At 48.2% G+C, this 18,873-nt stretch overlaps 2 protein-coding genes and 1 non-coding gene across 4 annotated transcripts; 1 reads left to right on the top strand and 2 right to left on the bottom strand.

Annotated features, from left to right (window-relative positions):
* The first annotated feature begins 14 nt into the window (after positions 1-14).
* Positions 15-11,789, top strand: CAND2 (cullin associated and neddylation dissociated 2 (putative)). Its single transcript, XM_078074873.1, has 5 exons — positions 15-301; positions 3,847-4,016; positions 5,519-5,683; positions 7,479-7,586; positions 9,693-11,789. The coding sequence occupies exons 1-5, from the start codon at positions 91-93 to the stop codon at positions 9,918-9,920; spliced, it is 882 nt and encodes a 293-aa protein (XP_077930999.1). The 5' UTR covers positions 15-90; the 3' UTR covers positions 9,921-11,789.
* Positions 11,790-12,534: 745 nt separating this feature from the next.
* On the bottom strand, positions 12,535-17,617 carry RPL32 (ribosomal protein L32). 2 transcript variants are annotated; one of them, XM_036073595.2, is made up of 4 exons: positions 17,503-17,617; positions 15,903-16,003; positions 15,078-15,259; positions 12,535-12,720 (listed from the first exon to the last, which is right to left on the bottom strand). In XM_036073595.2, the coding sequence occupies exons 2-4, from the start codon at positions 15,996-15,998 to the stop codon at positions 12,591-12,593; spliced, it is 408 nt and encodes a 135-aa protein (XP_035929488.1). In that variant the 5' UTR covers positions 15,999-16,003; positions 17,503-17,617; the 3' UTR covers positions 12,535-12,590. The 2 variants fall into 2 exon arrangements, with proteins under 2 accessions (XP_035929488.1, XP_035929490.1); XM_036073597.2 differs by lacking the exon at positions 17,503-17,617 and adding an exon at positions 17,160-17,306.
* LOC118523847 (small nucleolar RNA SNORA7) lies at positions 16,071-16,210 on the bottom strand. Its single transcript, XR_004911286.1, has one exon. It is a non-coding gene; the product is annotated as a small nucleolar RNA SNORA7 (small nucleolar RNA).
* Positions 17,618-18,873: the final 1,256 nt, after the last annotated feature.

Raw genomic sequence — 18,873 nt, 5'->3', positions numbered from 1 at the left:
CTGTCAGCCACAGCAGGGAGAATTTAGGGATGAATTTTAGGCTGCCGAGGGAAATGAGAGCATTGACTTCGCCAAAGATGGGTGTTTTGAATGGGGAGGGGTCCGGTTCTGTCTCCCAGGGAGGCAGGGAGCCTGGGCGCCTTTGGACCTGTGGGTGTGCAGGATCGCCCTGCCACTCACCAAGCTGATGCGTCTCGTCCTGCAGGTCAGCCCCACACCCGGAGCACAGTTATCACGGCGCTCAAGTTCCTCGTATCTGACCAGCCCCATCCTATTGACCCCCTCCTGAAGAGCCTCATCGGTGAGCACCCCCTGCCCTCTGCCCCCGGCCCCATTCAGTCCCCACTCCCAGGCTTTGAGTCTGGGCTGATTTTCCTACACATGTGCCAAGGGAGTTGGAGACCAAGGAGGCTACCTCACTCCCATGACGGGCAGCAGGGCCTGCTTTCAAATCCCTGTGCTGGCACTGAACCGCTGGGTGAGCCTAGCCTGCCCCTTCTCACCTCTGAGCCTCAGTTTCCTCCTCTGTAGAATGGGGGTAAGGTTCTAAGGTTATTTCAGAGACCCTATCCGTTACTGAGGGGAAGGTACTCCCTGAGCACGCAGGCTCTTTTTTTTTTTTTTTTAAAGATTTTATTTATTTATTTGACAGAGAGAGACACAGCGAGAGAGGGAACACAAGTGGGGTGCGGGGGGGTGGGAGAGGGAGAAGCAGGCTTCCCGCAGAGCGGGGAGCCCGATGCGGGGCTCGATCCCAGGACCCTGGGATCATGACCCAAGCTGAAGGCAGACGCCTAACGACTGAGCCACCCAGGCGCCCTAGCACGCAGGCTCTTACAAGTGGAAAACCACCAGCCTCTCACATGCATTGACCTCAGTGGGCACAAAGCTGGGTAGGGCTGCACTGGAGTTGGGGAGCATGGCTCTCCAGCTTATCCCCTGTCTGAGGAGCCTTCTGTCTTGAGGAGCCCAAGTAGCTTTCATCGGTGAGCCCTCTCTTTGGGGCTCTGCAGGACCAGGCCCTTCCTAGAGAAGGCAGACATTCAAAGATCAGAGCCTGCAGGCCTGTCACCGGACCACACTGGAGTCTGGCCCTCCTCCTCCAGGCAGCCTAGTGGAGTGTGGGGAGTCTTGGGTTGGCAGCCTGGCTCTGCTACTCTCTGGCTGTGTGAGCGTGGACAGATCATCTCATCCCGAGCTATAAAACGGGGGTCCTGGTCCCCACTTGCCAGGGCACTGTTGTGGGAGACCAGGGGTCAGCAGACGTGGCCACGGTCGGGACTGGAGAACATGTCCAGAAGCCACAGCAATATCAGCAGCAGCTTCATCCCATCCCCTGACCCAGTGGGCACACACTGCCGCCAGTCCCGATTGCCCTGCCCAGGGCTGGCAGCCCCTAGGGATCTGTACCTGGATGTTTGGTTCTTGTTGTATGTTTGAACCAGTTTTCGAGCTCTCACTGTGTATCCGGTACAAGGCTAGGTCCTTTAATACGCCTCACCATGGTTCATTCTCACAGCTCCCTGCATGGTATGTAGGCCTGGCCACATCTTACAGATGAGGAAGCAGAGGCTCAGAGAGGAGACGTGAACTCAGGTCTTGCCAGCTTCCCCACAGCTGTGTTCTCAGAGAGAATAGGGGAGTCTAGGAACCAGCAGGGCATAGTGCAAGGAGCCAGAGGTAGCCAGCTCTCAGTTTGAATCCTGCTTTGCTGGAAGACTTTATGTTCTTCCCAGTGCATCATATTGGGAGGCACGGGATAGCGGTTTGCCCCGTGACTGGTGATGGTAACTCTGATTACCTGGTTAAGATGGAGACTTCCAGTTTTCTCCGCTCTAAGATTACTTTTTCCTGGAGCACCTGGGTAGCACAGTCGGTTGGGTGACTGATTCTTGGTTTTCGGCTCCAGTCGTGATCCTGGGGTTGTGGGATCGAGACCCACGTCGGGCTCCGCACTCAGTCTGGAGCCTGCTTGGGACTCCCTCTCCCTCTGCCCCGCTCCCACTTCTCTCTTAAATAAGGAAAATCTTTAAAATTACCTTTCCCTTTGGAATGAGTAAGTATTTTTGAGTCTGTTGAAATATCATCTTCATCAAATTTCCTTTTTTTAAGATTTTATTTATTTATTTGAGAGAGAGAACAAGCAGGGGGAGAGGCAGAGCGAGAGGGAGAAGCAGACTCCCTGCTGAGCAGGGAGCCCAACGTGGGGCTTGATTCCAGGACCCTGAGATCATGAGCTGAGCCAAAGGCCGATGCTTTAACCGACTAAGCCACCCAGGCGCCCCTTCATCAAATTTCTGCCCACTACATTCAGCATCCATTGTGGTTTCTTTCTTGCTTCAGTGATTTCTGACAGTTGCCAAATGGTGACTTCCAATTCCAGCATTCCTTTCATATTTGTTAGTTTGCCTTCTATTCTCTGGAAGAACTTTTCCTTCTCCCCCACTTATTTATTCATTGATTTATTCACATCATTATAGACTCATGGATTCCTGTTTCATTCAGTGAATTATAATTTATTACTGCCTTCATTTATTTGATTCTCAAGCTTGTCTCAGACGTGGCCAGTGGGGGCCCTTCAGGCTGGTTCCAATGTTCTGTTGACAGGTTTCCATCATCCTTTAAACATATCCTTACTTTTTGGCACAATAAGATGCTCTAGACTCACCTTGAACCTTTCCTGCCCCAGCTCAGGAATCAGCCATTTCTCCAGGGAGCCCTGATTCCTTTGAGGGGAGAATGGTACTTAGAACCCAAGAGCTGGGCACTAGGTGTGCTCTTTGCTACTGGGGTGCTGCTGCTGCGAGGCCCTCTCAGCAGACAGAACTGGGGAGCATATGTGTGTCTGAGTGTATGTACACAGACAGACACACATGCACATGAGTTACCTCCTCTCTAGTCCAGCACTGCAGGGTTCCTCCTAGCCTCCTTCCTTCCCGTTCCATACCCTTCTCTGACAGGGAGAAACCCAGCTCCTGCTGTCTATGAGGTATTTGTTCTGGAATACACAGAAAGTAGACCAAGAATGGCTAACCTTTATATCTGTGAAAAGTCAGGATTTGTTTTATAGGGCTTTTGTCTTTAGTCTGAGGGCATCTAGTCAAAATACTTTGGAAGTTACTTGGGTGAGTTGTTTTACTCTTTCATAACCTGGTGGTTATGTTAATCATTTGAAATATAGTTAGGGGGGTTTGGTTGTTTTTTGTGCTTTTTTTTTTAGGGATTCCCCTCATTCTTGATTTTATTTATTTATAGAGCATGTAGAACATTAACACAGTTATTAAAAAGTCTGAACTATATAAAAAGGTATACTCAGAGAAGTGCTGTGTGAATGTGTAAGTTTCTTCATCTCTCTGATCTTCGAGAGCCTTATCTATAATAATATCAAGTTACCATTTATAGAATCCGTGCTCTGTGCCAGCCCCTCTGCTATGTATTTGTATTTTGTATATATTTAATTTATATAAATAAATATATACTATATATAATAAAAAACATATATAAATATATATCACATCACTACATTTTAAATCTTAAAAACAGTCCTACACTATGGGTACTGCTATTACTCCCATTTTACAGATGAAGACACTGAGGCTGTCCAGGGTCCCATAGTTAGGCAGTGGTGGAACCTGGATTTGAACCCATGCCAGACTCTAGTTCACATTCTTATCTGGGCTCTGAGGACTTGTTGTGTCTGGTGAAAAAGTAGATGCTCAGAACATGTTTGCCCCCATTCGGCCAGGTCTGCCCAGCTCACATGAAGCAGATAACCGAGGTAGGGGGTGGAGGTGGTCTGTGTCTTGGCCGAGCCATCCCACACACCCCCTCTCATCTTTCCATCAGGAGAGTTTATGGAGAGCCTGCAGGACCCAGACCTGAACGTACGCCGGGCCACGCTGGCTTTCTTCAACTCAGCTGTGCACAACAAGCCCTCTCTGGTCCGGGACCTGCTGGATGACATCCTGCCCCTCCTCTACCAGGAGACAAAGATCCGCAGGGACCTCATCCGAGAGGTGAGGCCAGTGAGGGACAGAGTGGGGAGCCCTGGGCCTGACTGGTGGGGCTGTGGCAAGGATTCGGGTTGCCTGTGGCCTGGGTCAAGTCCTGTCCCTCCACTTCCTGGTTGTGTGACCCTGGGCACGGGGGCCTAGGACCATTCAATCTGATCTGAGCCTCAGTTTCTCTTCTTAGGCAAAATGAGAAAACTAATTTGTGTCTGTGTCAGAGGGTTGTTGAGGAGATTCCCTGAGTTATGTCCTGCAGGTGCTCAGAACTTCTGGCCCACCGTCGGCCTCAGTAAATGTTGGTGCTTCTTATTATCACTCAGCATTCAGCAGGTGTTCATTGAGTGCCAGCCCCGTGTCAGAGTGCCAGGATCAGAGCTGGACCTGACATGGTGTCTGCCACCAGGGAGCTTTGGCCTCCTCAGGAATAGAGACACCCATTCTGCCAATTATATAACCGATTTAAATCCTTAAGTAAGGATTTAAGGGGCAGAGATTAAAGGTGACTTAACAGTTGTCATCACATGATATAATAAAAAGGTAAGAACCACCTGGCATTGCTGAGGAGGAAGTGACTGTGTTTAGAGGGGTTCGGAAAGTTTCCCCAAAGAGGGAGCATTTAGGCAGGGCTTCGAGGGGTGAGAAGGAGTGTACCATTAAGAACAGAGCCTTGTGGTTAAAAGCTTCAGAGAACTGGGTTTTTAATTCTAGTTCAGCTACTTACTAGCTGTGTGTTTCTGGGCAAGTTAATTAACCTTTCTAAGCCTTAGTTTCCTCATATTTATTTATTTATTTATTTATTTTATTTATTTATTTATTTTTTAAGATTTTATTTATTTATTTGAGACAGAGAGAATGAGAGAGAGAGCACATGAGAGGGGGGAGGGTCAGAGGGAGAAGCAGGCTCCTTGCTGAGCAGGGAGCCCGATGCGGGACTCGATCCAGGGACTCCAGGATCATGACCTGAGCCGAAGGCAGTCGCTTAACCAACTGAGCCACCCAGGCGCCCAGTTTCCTCATATTTAATAACACTGTCTCCCTAGGGCTGTTGTGATGCTTGAGCAAAATGTCATTTGTCAAGCACTCACACAGTGGCTGGCACATTATCACTGCTCAGTAGACCATAATAATTATTGTTACTGTTTCTTTTAAGATTTTATTTATTTATTTTAGAAAGGTGGGGGTGAGTGGGAGCGAGTGGAGGGAGAGAGAATCTGAAGCAGACGCAGCGCTCAGTGCAGAGTCTGACGCGGGGCTCGATCCAGCAACCACGAGATCATGACCTGAGCTGAAACCAAGAGTCGGACACTTAAAACCGACCGAGCCACCCAGGCGCCCCTGTTACTGTTATCATCAAAGGGCATTGCAGGCCGTGCAGTGAAGGCAAGAGACTTGAGAGTACGAGGCTTGATTCGGACACAGAACACAGTACTGAATGAGCGAGGTGGGGTGTGCAGCAGGGACTAAGGGAGGTCACCTCCCATAACGCTCGTCATCCTTCCGTCCTGCAGGTGGAGATGGGGCCCTTTAAGCACACGGTGGACGACGGGCTGGATGTGCGGAAGGCAGCCTTCGAGTGCATGTACTCGCTGCTTGAGAGCTGCCTGGGCCAGCTGGACATCTGCGAGTTCCTGAACCATGTGGAGGATGGCCTGAAGGACCACTACGATATCCGGGTAGGACGGGCCCCCTGCCAGACCCGTGCCCACCCCATCCCGAGGGGACAGGCGAGCACCACTGGGGCCCACTGCTTGTTTGTCTCCCACTCTCCACCCCAGGCACCCCCATGAAGATAACTGCATTGTTCTTTTTTTTTTTTTTTTTTTTTTAAGATTTTATTTATTTCTTTGACAGAGAGAGAGAGCATGAGCAGGGGGAGCGGCAGAGGGAGAGGGAGAAGCAGGCTCCCCACTGAGCAGGCAGCCCAATGCAGGGCTTGATCCCAGGACCCTGGGATCATAACCTGAGCGGAAGGCAGATGCTTAACCAACTGAGCCTCCCAGATGCCTCTGCATTGTTCGTTTTCAATAAGAAAAAGGGCCAAGCTCTCAAACACCTTTGGCAGGAGCCTACAGTGAGTGAGCTCTTTGGAAGATGGTTTAGCAGTAACTAGAAACATTTAGAATTCTTAGGCACACCTTTGACCTAGCAGTTCCGTCTCCATGAACAGAGCCTCTGGACTCACTCTTAAAAAAAATGTGTTCGTAGTTTTTAAGTTCAAGATTGTTCTTCACAGCTCTGTGGGGGTTGGGGAAAGCTGGAAGCTTCCTGAATGTCCACCCATCAGAAGCTGACTCAGTAAACTGGCTACCTCTGGTCATGGAATGCTAGCCGCATTAAGAAGAGTGAGCCAGGTCCCTTTGCACTGATGTGAGAGACGGCCAAGACCCACTGTCGATTGATAAAAGCCAGTTGTTTTTACAGGCATTTTCCCCCAGGCTGTCCTGTTCTCACCCGTTCTGGCCCCAGCGTCCTCTTGTCTGCCCCCTGGGAGCACAGAACACGGCCTGGGCATCAGGGCAACATTTGGACCCCAATGTCCAGGCTCCTGTTGGTGTTGAGGAGGGTGGGTATGACATCTCTTGAGCCCCCAGAGTTATCTTGTGGAGTCTGCACTCTCTCTTTGGACGGTGGGTTTAGGATGCCCACTTTACAGGGGAGAGGCCAGAGAACTGGCAAGTTCAAGGGCACCAGCGGGCAAGTGGAGGAGCCCTGGGTCCCAGCTTGTGCTGTGTAATGCCATGCTCTTTGCTGCTCTGACCCTGGTCCCCCTCCTTTGCTGTGGGTTGTCGGGGGGTCAGGGCAGGCTAGACAGCTGGTGAGGGTGGGTAGGGCACGTAGAATCCAGACACCCATCCTTTATGCTGTGGAGCGCTTGTAGGAACTACCATTTTCCCGAGAGGCCACCATGAGTCTCCCGCAGGCTACATCCAGGCCTGTAGATGTGTTTAGTTGGCTCACACAGTAGGTTTTTTTTTTTTTTTAAACTGGGTGCCAACATTTAAAAAGTTGAGAGATCTTCCATGAACATCAGAGTTTTGAAAACAGGCCGGCAGCCCTGGGCCACATTCCCACAGCCACAATTGGCTGGAGCTGAGAGCTGCTGTCTGGAGCGCGGGCTCCTTACTCCTGCGCAGTTGCCCTCTGGCGCTCTTCACTCCCGGACAGTGTCTGCCTGGCCCTGTGAGCATCTGAGCTGGAGAATCGCCTCCCTGGTGCCTCTTCTGATCCGAGCCTCCTCGGGTCAGCCAGCTATAGTTGGCATAGTAACCGTTGCCGTTCACTGTTGATAGATAAGGAAACTGAGGCCCAGAGCGGGAGAGACCCTGGCAGGGCCCTGGCGGGAATTAGTGCCCAAGTTTGGACCTGAGCGCCGGGTGTTGGTAGCAGAGCCTCCGATCTTCCCTGGGCTCTGCTCCTTTTGGTCCTGGGCCATTTCACCGTGAACTCTGTCTCCTTCCTCCTGGGCAGATGCTGACCTTCATCATGCTCGCCCGACTGGCCACCCTGTGTCCTGCACCTGTTCTGCAGAGAGTGGACCGGCTCATTGAGCCGCTCAGGGCCACCTGCACCGCCAAGGTACCTCCCCATGTCCCCCACCCCACTTAGCCCTGGGCACACCTGCAGATTCCTCACAGTTACCATTTATAGGTGGTGATTGAAGTGCTTCATTTAATCATTGTCATAATCCTATAAAGTATTTCTTAGTGTCACCACCGTGTACACAGAGGAACAGAGACTCAGAGAGGTGAAGTTATGGACCTAGGCTACCCAGCTAGTAAATTGCGGAGCTGGGATTCAAACCCAGCTCTTTCTTTCATTCATTAAACATTTCCTGGGTGCTGGGCCTTGTTGCAAGGTACTAGGGATACAACATTGAATGTGGTGGGTTCCCTACTCCCACATCCTAATTGGGAAGCCGAGACAGACTCCTGGAAAGAGAGAAACTATTGATTGGTTGATTGATACAGGGCAGAGTTGGTGCTAGGTTGGAGTGCCTCAAGGATCCAGGGGAGGGATCTGGAGAGGGAGGCCTGGGGGCAAGCTGCAGTGTTGGGAACCGAGCTGGCACACCCAGGAGGTATCCAGTAATTACCTGGTGACTGCAAGAACTAATTTGGGTTTTGAAAGGGTAGGAATTAACTAAAAAGATTTCAGATTGGAGCTTAAAGAGGAGAGGTACCCATAGAACAGTGATTTTCAAGTAGCAAAACCTTTTCCAATAAAATAAAATCTGTGGATTAAACAGATAAAATTGGTCATTTCTTAAGAGATAGAAACCTGCCTTGTAAGTTTCCGTTTGTAACATATGCCAGGTATGAAGTCAAAGGAAACACTGGTTCTGAGGGGCCTTGCAGTCTTGACCGTTTCAGTGGCCAAATCATTTCTAATTTTCTTTGAGCCTTTCAGCATGGGGAAAGATCCCAGTTCACAGGGAAGGGCTGCAGATCCCCCTTCACTCAGCCCAGATGGCAAAAGGAGCTTTGATCTGAGGCCCACACATAGGCCACTCAGTCTGGCTGCAGAGGACGCTTTTTGTCGGGCACTGAGATGAGAACTTGCCACATCCATGTCCACAATCCCTCATCCACTGAAACCTACAAAGCTCTGGAACTTGTTTGGCAACAAAACTTGACTTGAACTAGCCTGAGGCTATTTATGACTTTTATTTCTCTCTCACTGTGACACTCATTATATTCTTTCATTTTTCATTTGGTAGGGGAAATATTCCTGCATTTGATTATAGGATATTGTCCCATGTTATCTGCACACTGTCCCCTTTCTAACCCACCCACCCCCAATCCTGAATTCCAAAAGCACACCTAGCCCCAAGGGTTTCAGAGCAAGGGTGTGGACCTGTGTTAAGCCATTTAACCCTCAAAGCAACTCTATGGAAAGGAGGCTCTTCCATACAGAAAGGGAAGTGCAACTCACAGTGAGGACCTGAAGTCACAGCACTTACAGGGCGGAGCCATTCGAACCCAAGACTGTCCAACCCCAATGCCAAGCTCTTAACCTCGACACTGGACTCTTCAGGGGGAAGAGTCTTTGTCTGGGCTAAGTCGGGGGGCCTTGAGAGGAATTTGGACTTTATTCCCTAAGGAGTGGGGCAATTCTGAGATTCTCTGAGTAAGTGGGAGAGGGTGGGGGATGAAGAAACAGGCAGGCAAGGCAGTTTGAGGGGTTTCCCAAACAGAGTAGCTTGCAGGGGTAGGCACCTGAGTAGGGGGCACGAGGCCAGCTAGGTGACTGTCACGGTGACCCAGTCATTGAGTTGAGTCATATGGTACCGAGAGCCTGTTTTAACCACAGTAAGAAGAGATAGGCTGAATCCTCCTGTCAGGGGAAGGAGATAACTAACTGAACACTTTATAGCATTTGTCACCATCCAATTATTTATTAATAAAAAGAAAGGTGGGCAGTTTAGATTGGTTGGTCAGAGGCCTCCTAGGTGACCTTGAAGTTGATTTAATGACAAAGAATCCTGCTCTGGGGAAACCCGCCAGGGTAAAAGCACAGAAGAAACCTCAGGAGGCTGGAACCAGAGACTGAAGTAGGGGTGTGCTGTGATTTAAACTGGGAGGGATTTTACAGGTGGGTTGGAGGAATCCAGAGACCAGTGAGGCAGCTGTGGTGCGAGGCTAGGTTCAATAAAGGATGGCTTGTTGTTGTTTCCTACTTTAGGTCAAAGCCGGTTCCGTGAAGCAGGAATTTGAGAAGCAAGACGAGCTGAAACGCTCCGCCATGAGGGCCGTGGCCGCCCTGCTGACCATCCCGGAAGTAGGGAAAAGCCCCATCATGGCTGACTTCTCTTCCCAAATCCGAACCAACCCCGAACTTGCTGCCCTCTTTGAAAGCATCCAGAAAGATTCTGCTTCAGCCCCCAGCACAGACTCGATGGAGCTCAGCTAGTCCTCCCCCTGCCCCCAGGTGGGCCCTTACTCAAGAGAAGGGGGCCTACCCAATCCCGAGGCCTCACCGGTCCCCCTGCCTGCCACAAGCCCTTTCATCTCCCTGGGGGCCCTCCTGCTCCTGGTCGGGGCTTACAGTGCCTTCTCCAGGGACCCCAACTCGAGGCCCCCAGCAGGAGCTGCAAGGCTGCCAACAGTTGGGCCCTTTAACTCAGGACAGTCATTCAAAGAAACAGGGCAGCCCTTCCGAACAAACACGGATGTGTGACTGTGACTTCACATGGGGCGGAGGTCTGTACCTTCAAAGCGGGGAGTCCCTGCCTCACAAAGGACTAAGTAGTGTTTAGAAATACTCTTGTGCTCACAGCTGCGGAAGGTTAGGAGGCAGCCGGCTGGCCTTCCTGCCCACCAGTGTCCCAGAATTGTCACTCACACCTCTCCCACTTTTCACTTCACTTGATCTAATAGGCAAAACATTAGTGCTTCAGCTGGGCATCGTAAAGACTCAAGCTCCTTCTCTGAGCTGTTCATATTTTAGAATTCAAAATGCTTTACTTTCTAATTGGCAGTAATGAATCTGAAATTTGTTTTTTTGCAGGGGGAGGGGGTCAGGATAGGGAATTAGATCTAATTTTTTTCTAATTTCAAAACTCTTATGTAGCCAACTGGGAAATAAACACAAAGAAAGTACAGACCACCTTTCATGTCACCCACCAAGGTGTAACCAGTTGGTTTGTGTCCTAAGGAAGATTTTGAACATGTTGTTTCTAGTTTTTAGTATCTAAGACACAAATATTAAGCAATAGGCTAAAGAATTTTCTGTGCTATCCCAGGTTAATAAAGGAGAGATCCTAGTGTTACGTTTTCTCTGCACACTTCCTCTACTCAGTAGACCGCTGTTAGTATACTTCCCAAGTTAATTTAAAGAAATTATGAAAACGACCAACAGTTAACTCAAATGTTTCAGACTAGGCTTTGAACTGGAGGCAGGCAACCTGTAATTTACCTACCCAATTTAAGGGACTTAAATCCACTCATGGCTAGCATGCCAAAATTGTTTAAGCAGGCTAGTATTTCTGTTCAGTTGACCAGGCTGGTAGGGAAAAAACAAACACCCTATAAGCAATTGTCTTGTTCTGGAGTACCTCATGCCATATCCCATGACTACTGCCACTTGCTACCAATTCTTAGAGAAGTGCGATCATAACCTAATAGACATGCCTCACTTCATTGTGCTTTGCAAATACTGAGTTTACAAATTGAAGGTTTGTGGCAACCCTGTGTTGAGCCAAGTCTATCAACACCATTTTCCCAATAGCATTTGCTCACTTCCTGTCGTATTTTGTTAATTCTCAGAATGTTTCACCTTTTCATTATTATGGTGATGTTATCTTTGATGTTACTGCTAGTGCCTGAAGATGTGACTGAATTGCTACAATCTCATGAGAAAACTTTAATGGGGTTGCTTCTTATGAACAAAAAATTTGAGATGGTATCTACTCCTGGTGAAGATGCTATGGAAGATTGTTGAAATAACAGAGGACTGAAGAATATTACATCAACTTGGTTGATAAAGCAGTGGCAGGTTCTGCGGGGACTCCAATTTTGAAAGCTCTCTGGGTGAAGTGCTAACAGTATCATGCTAGAGAAATCATTCTTGGCTCAGTCAATGCAGTAAACTTCATGGTCTTAATTTTAAGAAACTGCCACAGCCACCCCAGCTTTCAGCAGCCACCACTCTGATCACTCAGCAGCCATCAACATGGAGGTATATATAGACCTTCCACCAGCCAAGATTACAACTCAAAAGATGTTTAGCACTTTTGCAAGATGGTTAGCATTTTTTGCAATAAACTTATTTTAAAATTAAGGTATGCATTGTCTAGACATGCTATTGCACATAATAAATTAACAGTATAAACAGAACTTTTATATGCACTCGGAAACCAGAAAATGCATTTGACTTGCTTATCAGTGGTTTGAAACCAAACCGGACCTCAGTGTCTCAAGAGGTATGCCTGTAATTCACCCAGCTAAATTCTAGCTTTTGAGGCCTAAGGTTTAGGGCTGTAGTTGAAAAGGCAGCTTGATCGTTAAATCCTGAGTACTGATCAAGAGGCCCAAGGATCCCACACCTTCAGAAACTGCTGTTAAATTACCTGAAGCAGCAAGCTGGGGGAACATTATAAAAGGGAGACCAAAAGTTATCTTCGGACATCCAATGCTGATCGTAGAGGGATTTGTGGGTCACCCTGTCATATTTTTGCTCAGAAGCTACCTCACAAGGACTACATACAGTGACCGTCATCCAAAAATTTACAAAGTGGGGCTAAGGAGGACTACACTTGCTCTGAGCTGCAAAGTCCTTCAATCAAAGGTCTTAGAACCGTCCTTGGTCTGAAGCCCAAGTCTCTTCCAGCCCCTCTTCCCCAGCCCCAACTGGAGCTGACAAGGCTGCTCTGGGCACCAGAGGCCTGTACCCTTTCAAGAATTAAGTATCCTTTATAAACCCCTTCCAAATGGAGGATTCCACAGAGCTTTAGTCAGCACAAGAATAATCGCCATGACTAGTTGTGAGAGTAAGAAACCAAAGAGTAAAACCAAAGAGGCAAATGCCAGATGGTAGTTTTATGGTTTTATTAACACAAATATGACGTGCACAACAAGCTGTCTATTCATTTTCTTCGCTGCGCAGCCTGGCGTTGGGATTGGTGACTCTGATTGCCAGCTGGGCTGCTCTTTCCACAATAGCTTTGCGGTTCTTGGAGGAGACATTGTGAGCAATCTCTGCACAGTAAGATCTGGAAGAGAAGCAGTTAGTAAGGAGCAAGCCAGATGCACACACACTCCTGAGCTTCCCGGGGAGGGCGGCGGTTTTGGGTCACAGCAGCTGCAGAGCCACGAGGGCACTGGCAAAGCTGATGAAGACCGACACAGTCCCAAAGCCTAACTTTCCTAAATTCCATGGTACCAGCAGCGAGGCTCTTCAAGTATTCCCTGGCAGTGACACAAGTACTCATTGTCCCCTCATTTAATCCTTAAAAGCAGACTTGTAATCCAGGTATTGCCTCCTCTTACAAACCATGATCCTTAAAGGTGGAAGTGAATTCCCAAGTCAGATATTTAGAAATGGACAGGGCTAGGATGGCTCAGTCCCAGACTCCAAGTTCAAACGTTCTCCCCCAATCCTTTCAGTCCATCTGCCCAACACAGGGCAGTCTCAGGGAGCTTGGACTTGACCATCAAGTTCTTAAATTCTCTGCAAAGTAAGCAAGAGCAGAATCCAACAGTCTGATTAAGCCAAGGATTTCCTGGCCTAGACATTAACATTTTACTTGTTTTGACTGCTGCAGACAAAATTCAAATTGAGAAGTAACATTGCCTGAAAGTCACCCAGCAAGTAGCTATACCGAATATTTCCCGAGTATCTGGCTGCCAGATACTGTTCTAACCTACTCATTCTTCACAGCTGCACCAGGCCCCAGTTCGGTAACAAATTGGCCTACTGAGCACATTTCAGCGAAGTGATTTATGACACCATCAACATCTGGTTAAGAAAAGACACTCTAGGGGCACCTGGCTGGCTCAGTTGGTAGAGCATGTGACTCTTGATTTCAGGGTAGCGAGTTCAAGCCCCAAGTTGGGCGTAGAGCTTACTTAAAAACAAAATCTTTCAAGTATTTATTTAAGTAAGCTTAACGACTGAGCCACCCAGGCACCCCTCAAAATAGCTGTATTTTGAAATGTTTCCATAATCTTTGTTTTCAACACCGAAATCTCCCCCCTACCGCAAGTCCTTATCCACATGTGTATTTAATAACCAATCAATCACTATACATATCGTCTTAAATACTTACCTGTCTGCCTGGGCATTTTCCCCACACATGACAATCAATTTAAATACATGTCCAACACTCCACCCAGTGCTTGTACTCCCACCATTCACAAATCAGATTTTCAATTGTTCAAACTGAATCGAACAAGTGATCATTGTTTCAAAATGCTTTTCATTTAGGGATAGATATCCAGAAATGGAACTTGTGGATTTAAGGTCATAGCTTTCAAGTATTTCTACGGCTCCTGACACAAACTGCCAAGCTATTTAAAGAGTATCTTTCTGGCAACAAGCGACACCTGCACTGCAGCATTTCGGCTACACAACGGGTACTGCATCTGTCTGTCACGATTCTCCAACCACCTAATCGCAGTGTGGGCAGTCATCCCTAATGCCGACGCTCACCCAAGGATTTTCTAAGGAAAATTTCCAGGATTCCAACACCCAGTTAAATTCCCAACTTAGAAAACTCAACCACAAAGTGAGAATAATGGCTTCGTTTATTTCTATTACTTGTGTCTGCAATCGCTACAGATGAAAGATCTTTGTAAGCAAGCACACACAGGTGCTACAGTTAGTTAGTCACCCTCCTTCCCACGTCCTAATTAGGAAAACACAGGTTTTCACCTTCTATTTACTGGAAAGGGAAGAAAACGGTCCTCTGCTTAACCAAAAAAACCCACCATTCCCTCCAATCCGGATTCAAAGCATCTGAATCACTTCCCACGTGAAATATTTTCTCACCCCACTGCCCTAGTTTTAGTCTAAGCAGACCACAAGTCTCTCTCACACAGAGCTCATAAAGTGTCTAACTTTCTCAAAATACTTTGAAGTAATGCTGTGAACCCTCCGTGCACTCTTGCATCTCTACAACTTTGTGTAAGCCATACTCTTCCTTTTCTCCACCTCAGATCACAGAGCTCTTAATCAGGCAGCAACTCGTCTATTCCTGTAGATTTCTGAAGGAAGATACCCATGGCCACAGCATGAAGTGCCCCTTAGGTCTGAGGCTATATTTGATCTCCCTGCTACCTCCACATAAAGCAACGTTCTGCAAAGAACTGCCAAAAGGATACCACAGTGTTTTTATTATTGGGCAAAGTCCTTCTCTTTCCAGATCTTGGGTCTCTACACTTTTCAGGACAACTTCCCTTACCCTGCTCCAGCAAAGGAAACATTTCAAAGTCCCCAACAAGCATTCTTTAAGCTCCCAAGAGAATATACAACTCTTCCAAATGCATTCTGTAAGTCTAGAGTCCCTACCGAAAATGCTCACAGATGCAGACTTCTGACACCTGAACCCAGAGGTGGGACCCAACTCACTTGTTGCACATCAGCAGCACTTCAAGCTCCTTGACGTTGTGGACTAGGAACTTCCGGAAGCCACTGGGCAACATGTGCTTTGTTTTCTTGTTGCTCCCATAACCAATGTTGGGCATCAAGATCTGGCCCTTGAATCTTCTGCGCACCCTATTGTCAATGCCTCTGGGTTTCCGCCAGTTGCGCTGAAATAAACACAGGAGGGTTAGTGTCTTTGCTAACAACTCTTCCCTTTGGAGGAAAAAAAAAGGGGGGACCCATTGAAAAGGAAAAATGCCAAACAGCAGCTGTCTTTGGGTTACAGTATTTCACTACATCTTTAGATTTTTTTTTTTTTTGGGGTGGAAAAAAATAGGGGCTCCTGCATTTGACTACCAGGAATACAGACTCACATCCACACTCCTCAACAAAGGAAAAGCAGACTACATACTGATAGAATGTGAAGGGACTGTGTATACAGTTAAGATCAAGAGTGAAGAGCACGGGTTTCAGCACTGCACTCAAGATGTTAAGTTTTCTCATCATAAAAATAAGGATAATCTACTCTCAACGTCTTAAGGCCACCTAAAATGGTTCCAGTCTCTAGACACCTCAAAACAGCCAAGTGTCCCTGATCATTTAAATTTCAATTTATATTATAATCAAGTGACTGAGTGCCAGTAAGGCATACTCAGGGAGACCTGGGTTTCTAGAAAGCTCTACCACCAACCAGACTGGTTCATCTGCCAAAGGTGATCTCTCGACCAGGTGATGCCAGAAGTCCAAGAGCCCATTTAGGAGTTCCTTTCTCCATCCCAAAGTACACTTCCATCCCGGGATGATACATACCTTTATTTTGACATAGCGGTCTGACTGGTGCCGGATGAACTTCTTGGTCCTCTTTTTAACGATCTTGGGCTTCACCAGAGGTCTGAGGGCAGCCATGATGCCTTCAAGAAAGAGGCAGAAATGGTGTCAAGCAGTCCTGGAAGGAGGCTTTCCTGCTCAGGGCTTGAACATTGTTGCAGAGTGTCTTCCAATCACCAGCTACTGAGCAAACTGGGAATGGAATGGGTACCTCTGCCAGGCTTGCTTTCCCTCCCGACTCCGAAGCTGGCAGAATACTAACCACTCTCCAGACGCGATCCTGAGAGGTCAGGAGTCACCTCACCCACTAAAGCCAAGGAAGAATGCTAACAGCTGATCTAAGACAAATCGACCCCCGAACGTTCTCAGCTTGCACAGGGCAGCAAATCCCACTTCCAATGTCCCAAACCCCAGATGGTCCAATTTCCTTTTAGTTATACAGAACGTGGGCAATCTACAAGAACCGAAATGGGAATGATCCCGCACACTGAATGCCTGCAATGACTGAACCCAAAGAGATGTGAAGAGAAACCTTTGTCGCCCCGAGTGCTGTTGCTCTGCAATTCCCTCACAACAGGCCTACAAAGCCACGATGTACATATGTTTCTAGACCTCTGAACTTCCGGTTCTACCTGGAGATCATCCGAGTCTCAATTAAAAACCCTCCTCAAAGCGGCCTTCCCGGTTACCCTATTCTTTTCGCCTGCAGCACACTTTTTTTTTTTTTTTTAATTTTATTCATTTATTTGACAGAGACACAGCGAGAGAGGGAACACAAGCACGGGGAGTGGGAGAGGGAGAAGCAGGCTTCCCGCGGAGCAGGGAGCCCGATGCGGGGCTCGATCCCAGGACCCTGGGATCATGACCTGAGCCGAAGGCAGACGCTTAACGACTGAGCCACCCAGGCGCCCCTGCAGCACACTTTTTGTTCTCGTCTCTTCACCGCCTCTATTTCCTTGTTTAGCACCCGGTTAAGTGCTCAGCGAACGTCGTGTTCGGTAAACGAACGCACCCCCGCCCGCAACATTATATCCTCGAAGACAAGGACGCAATTTTATATTCCCAGAGACCCTGACCCGCCATCAGCATTTCTCTTAACGGAACTAATCGACTCGCAGCTCATGGTGGTTGGTCTGTTAAGTGGTCCGGCTGCAGCAGCAACCCCCAGACCGGAAAACTGCGGAGGAGGGAGCGTCGGTCAGCGCAAACAGAAAATACACGCGGGCACACATCACTGACCAAGGGGATCCGAGTATTCGAGTCATCACATCGGAACCCTCGGGTCGCTCCACGGCCCCCTCAGTCTACACCCGAACAGCGACCTTCACTCCCAGGGCTCACACCAGCTGTCCGCAACTCTAAGAGAGACACCAGGCGGCCTCCGTAGGAGGGCAAGTGGCCCTGGGAAGCGAACGTCCACCATCGACTGGGCCGCTTCGCTCTGTTCGTGTACGTACTCCAGCCAACCGACAAGGACAAAGCCCACCAAGACGACTGCTTGGAAGGGCAAGCCTCCTCACCACGAAGCGATAGGATCAGATGAAGGCCGCAGAGATGCAGATGGCCAACGATTAAAACTCACCCGGTAACAGATGGCTGCCGCCTCCACAGGCAGCGCCGAGGAAGAGAGGGGAAGGTGGCGCGCGAGGGCTGATGGGACTTAACCTCTGGGTCCTGGCAGGGGAAAAAAGAGCACTTCCGGTTCCTGGTTCTTCAAAGAAAAGAGAGACACCTCAGAAAAATAATACTGAAAAAAAGTCGAGGGACACCTTTGTTTTCCTAGATGTTAATATCTCAGCGTAGTACTGAGAATTTTTCATATCTTCTGTTGGGACTACGTAGAACATTTGGAATTCTTTCTGAGCTTCTAAGACCTGGTGGGGGACATACACTTCCGCCAGAAATTGAAGCCATTTCTCCGGAGAAGAATTCAGTTTTTGGATTATTTCCGCCCGCGTTTCTTCTGCTACTAAGTGCGCCTCTTAGTGGCCAGGAAGGAACAAAACAGAGACTTCCTAATTCTCTCACGTGAATGTATAGAGTAAAATAGCAATGAGACTGTAACAGCTATCATTCGATGGGCTCTCCTTCTCACAATTCTGGGAGGTAGTTCTATTATTTTCCCCATTTTATACATGTAGAAAGGGAAGTTTGGGGATTCGACTCTAAAATCCACACTTCTAATCATTAGGCTAACCTGCTTAGTGTTAAATTGTTCTTGGTTTTGTTTTACTTAGATTTTGTTTTTAAGATTGTTGTAAAAAATCACATTTCAGGATAAAAAAATTGCACCTTGATTCCACAATTTGAACACAATACAGATATGATCTTTTTTTTTTAAAGATTTTATTTATTTGACAGAGAGAGAGCTCACACAAGCGGGGGGGGGGGGGGTGGGTGGGCAGTGATTAGCAGGCAGAGGGAGAGGGGGAAGCAGGCTCACCACTGAGCAGGGAGCCGGATGTGGGGCTCGATCCCAGGACCCTGGGACCACGACCTGATCAATTGAAGGGCAGACGCCTAACCTACTGGGCCACCCAGGCACCCCCACTGATCTAGATAGTAGTTCCAGGGACCAGATGGGGACAGAAGCTACACTGGATTGTGTTGTTCATTGGATGAGAAGTGAGAAGGGAAGAAAGGGTTGACAAATCCTTCAGGAGATTTGGACTGTAAAGGGTAGGGGCATTTGAGGAGACCCAGAGGAGTGAAATGTGAAATGTCTTGTCTGAGGTCACAAAGCTGGCAAGCAATAAGGTTGAGACTGGCACCCCTTTGTGCCTAGGACTATACCAAACCTCATGAATCCTGTTTATCCTGCAGGCTCTGGGAAGTCAGGTGGGATGCAGAGCATGAAATCACTGTGCTAATAGCAGCCCACATTATGTGCATTGTGAAGGAAAAGGTCTTGATGGGGTCAGGTGGGCTAATCAAAGGGCTCATGAACTAGAGA

Source organism: Halichoerus grypus, chromosome 1 (assembly GCF_964656455.1).
Source record: "Halichoerus grypus chromosome 1, mHalGry1.hap1.1, whole genome shotgun sequence".
NCBI lineage: Eukaryota > Metazoa > Chordata > Mammalia > Carnivora > Phocidae > Halichoerus > Halichoerus grypus.
This window is presented reverse-complemented; position numbering and strand designations above follow the sequence as displayed.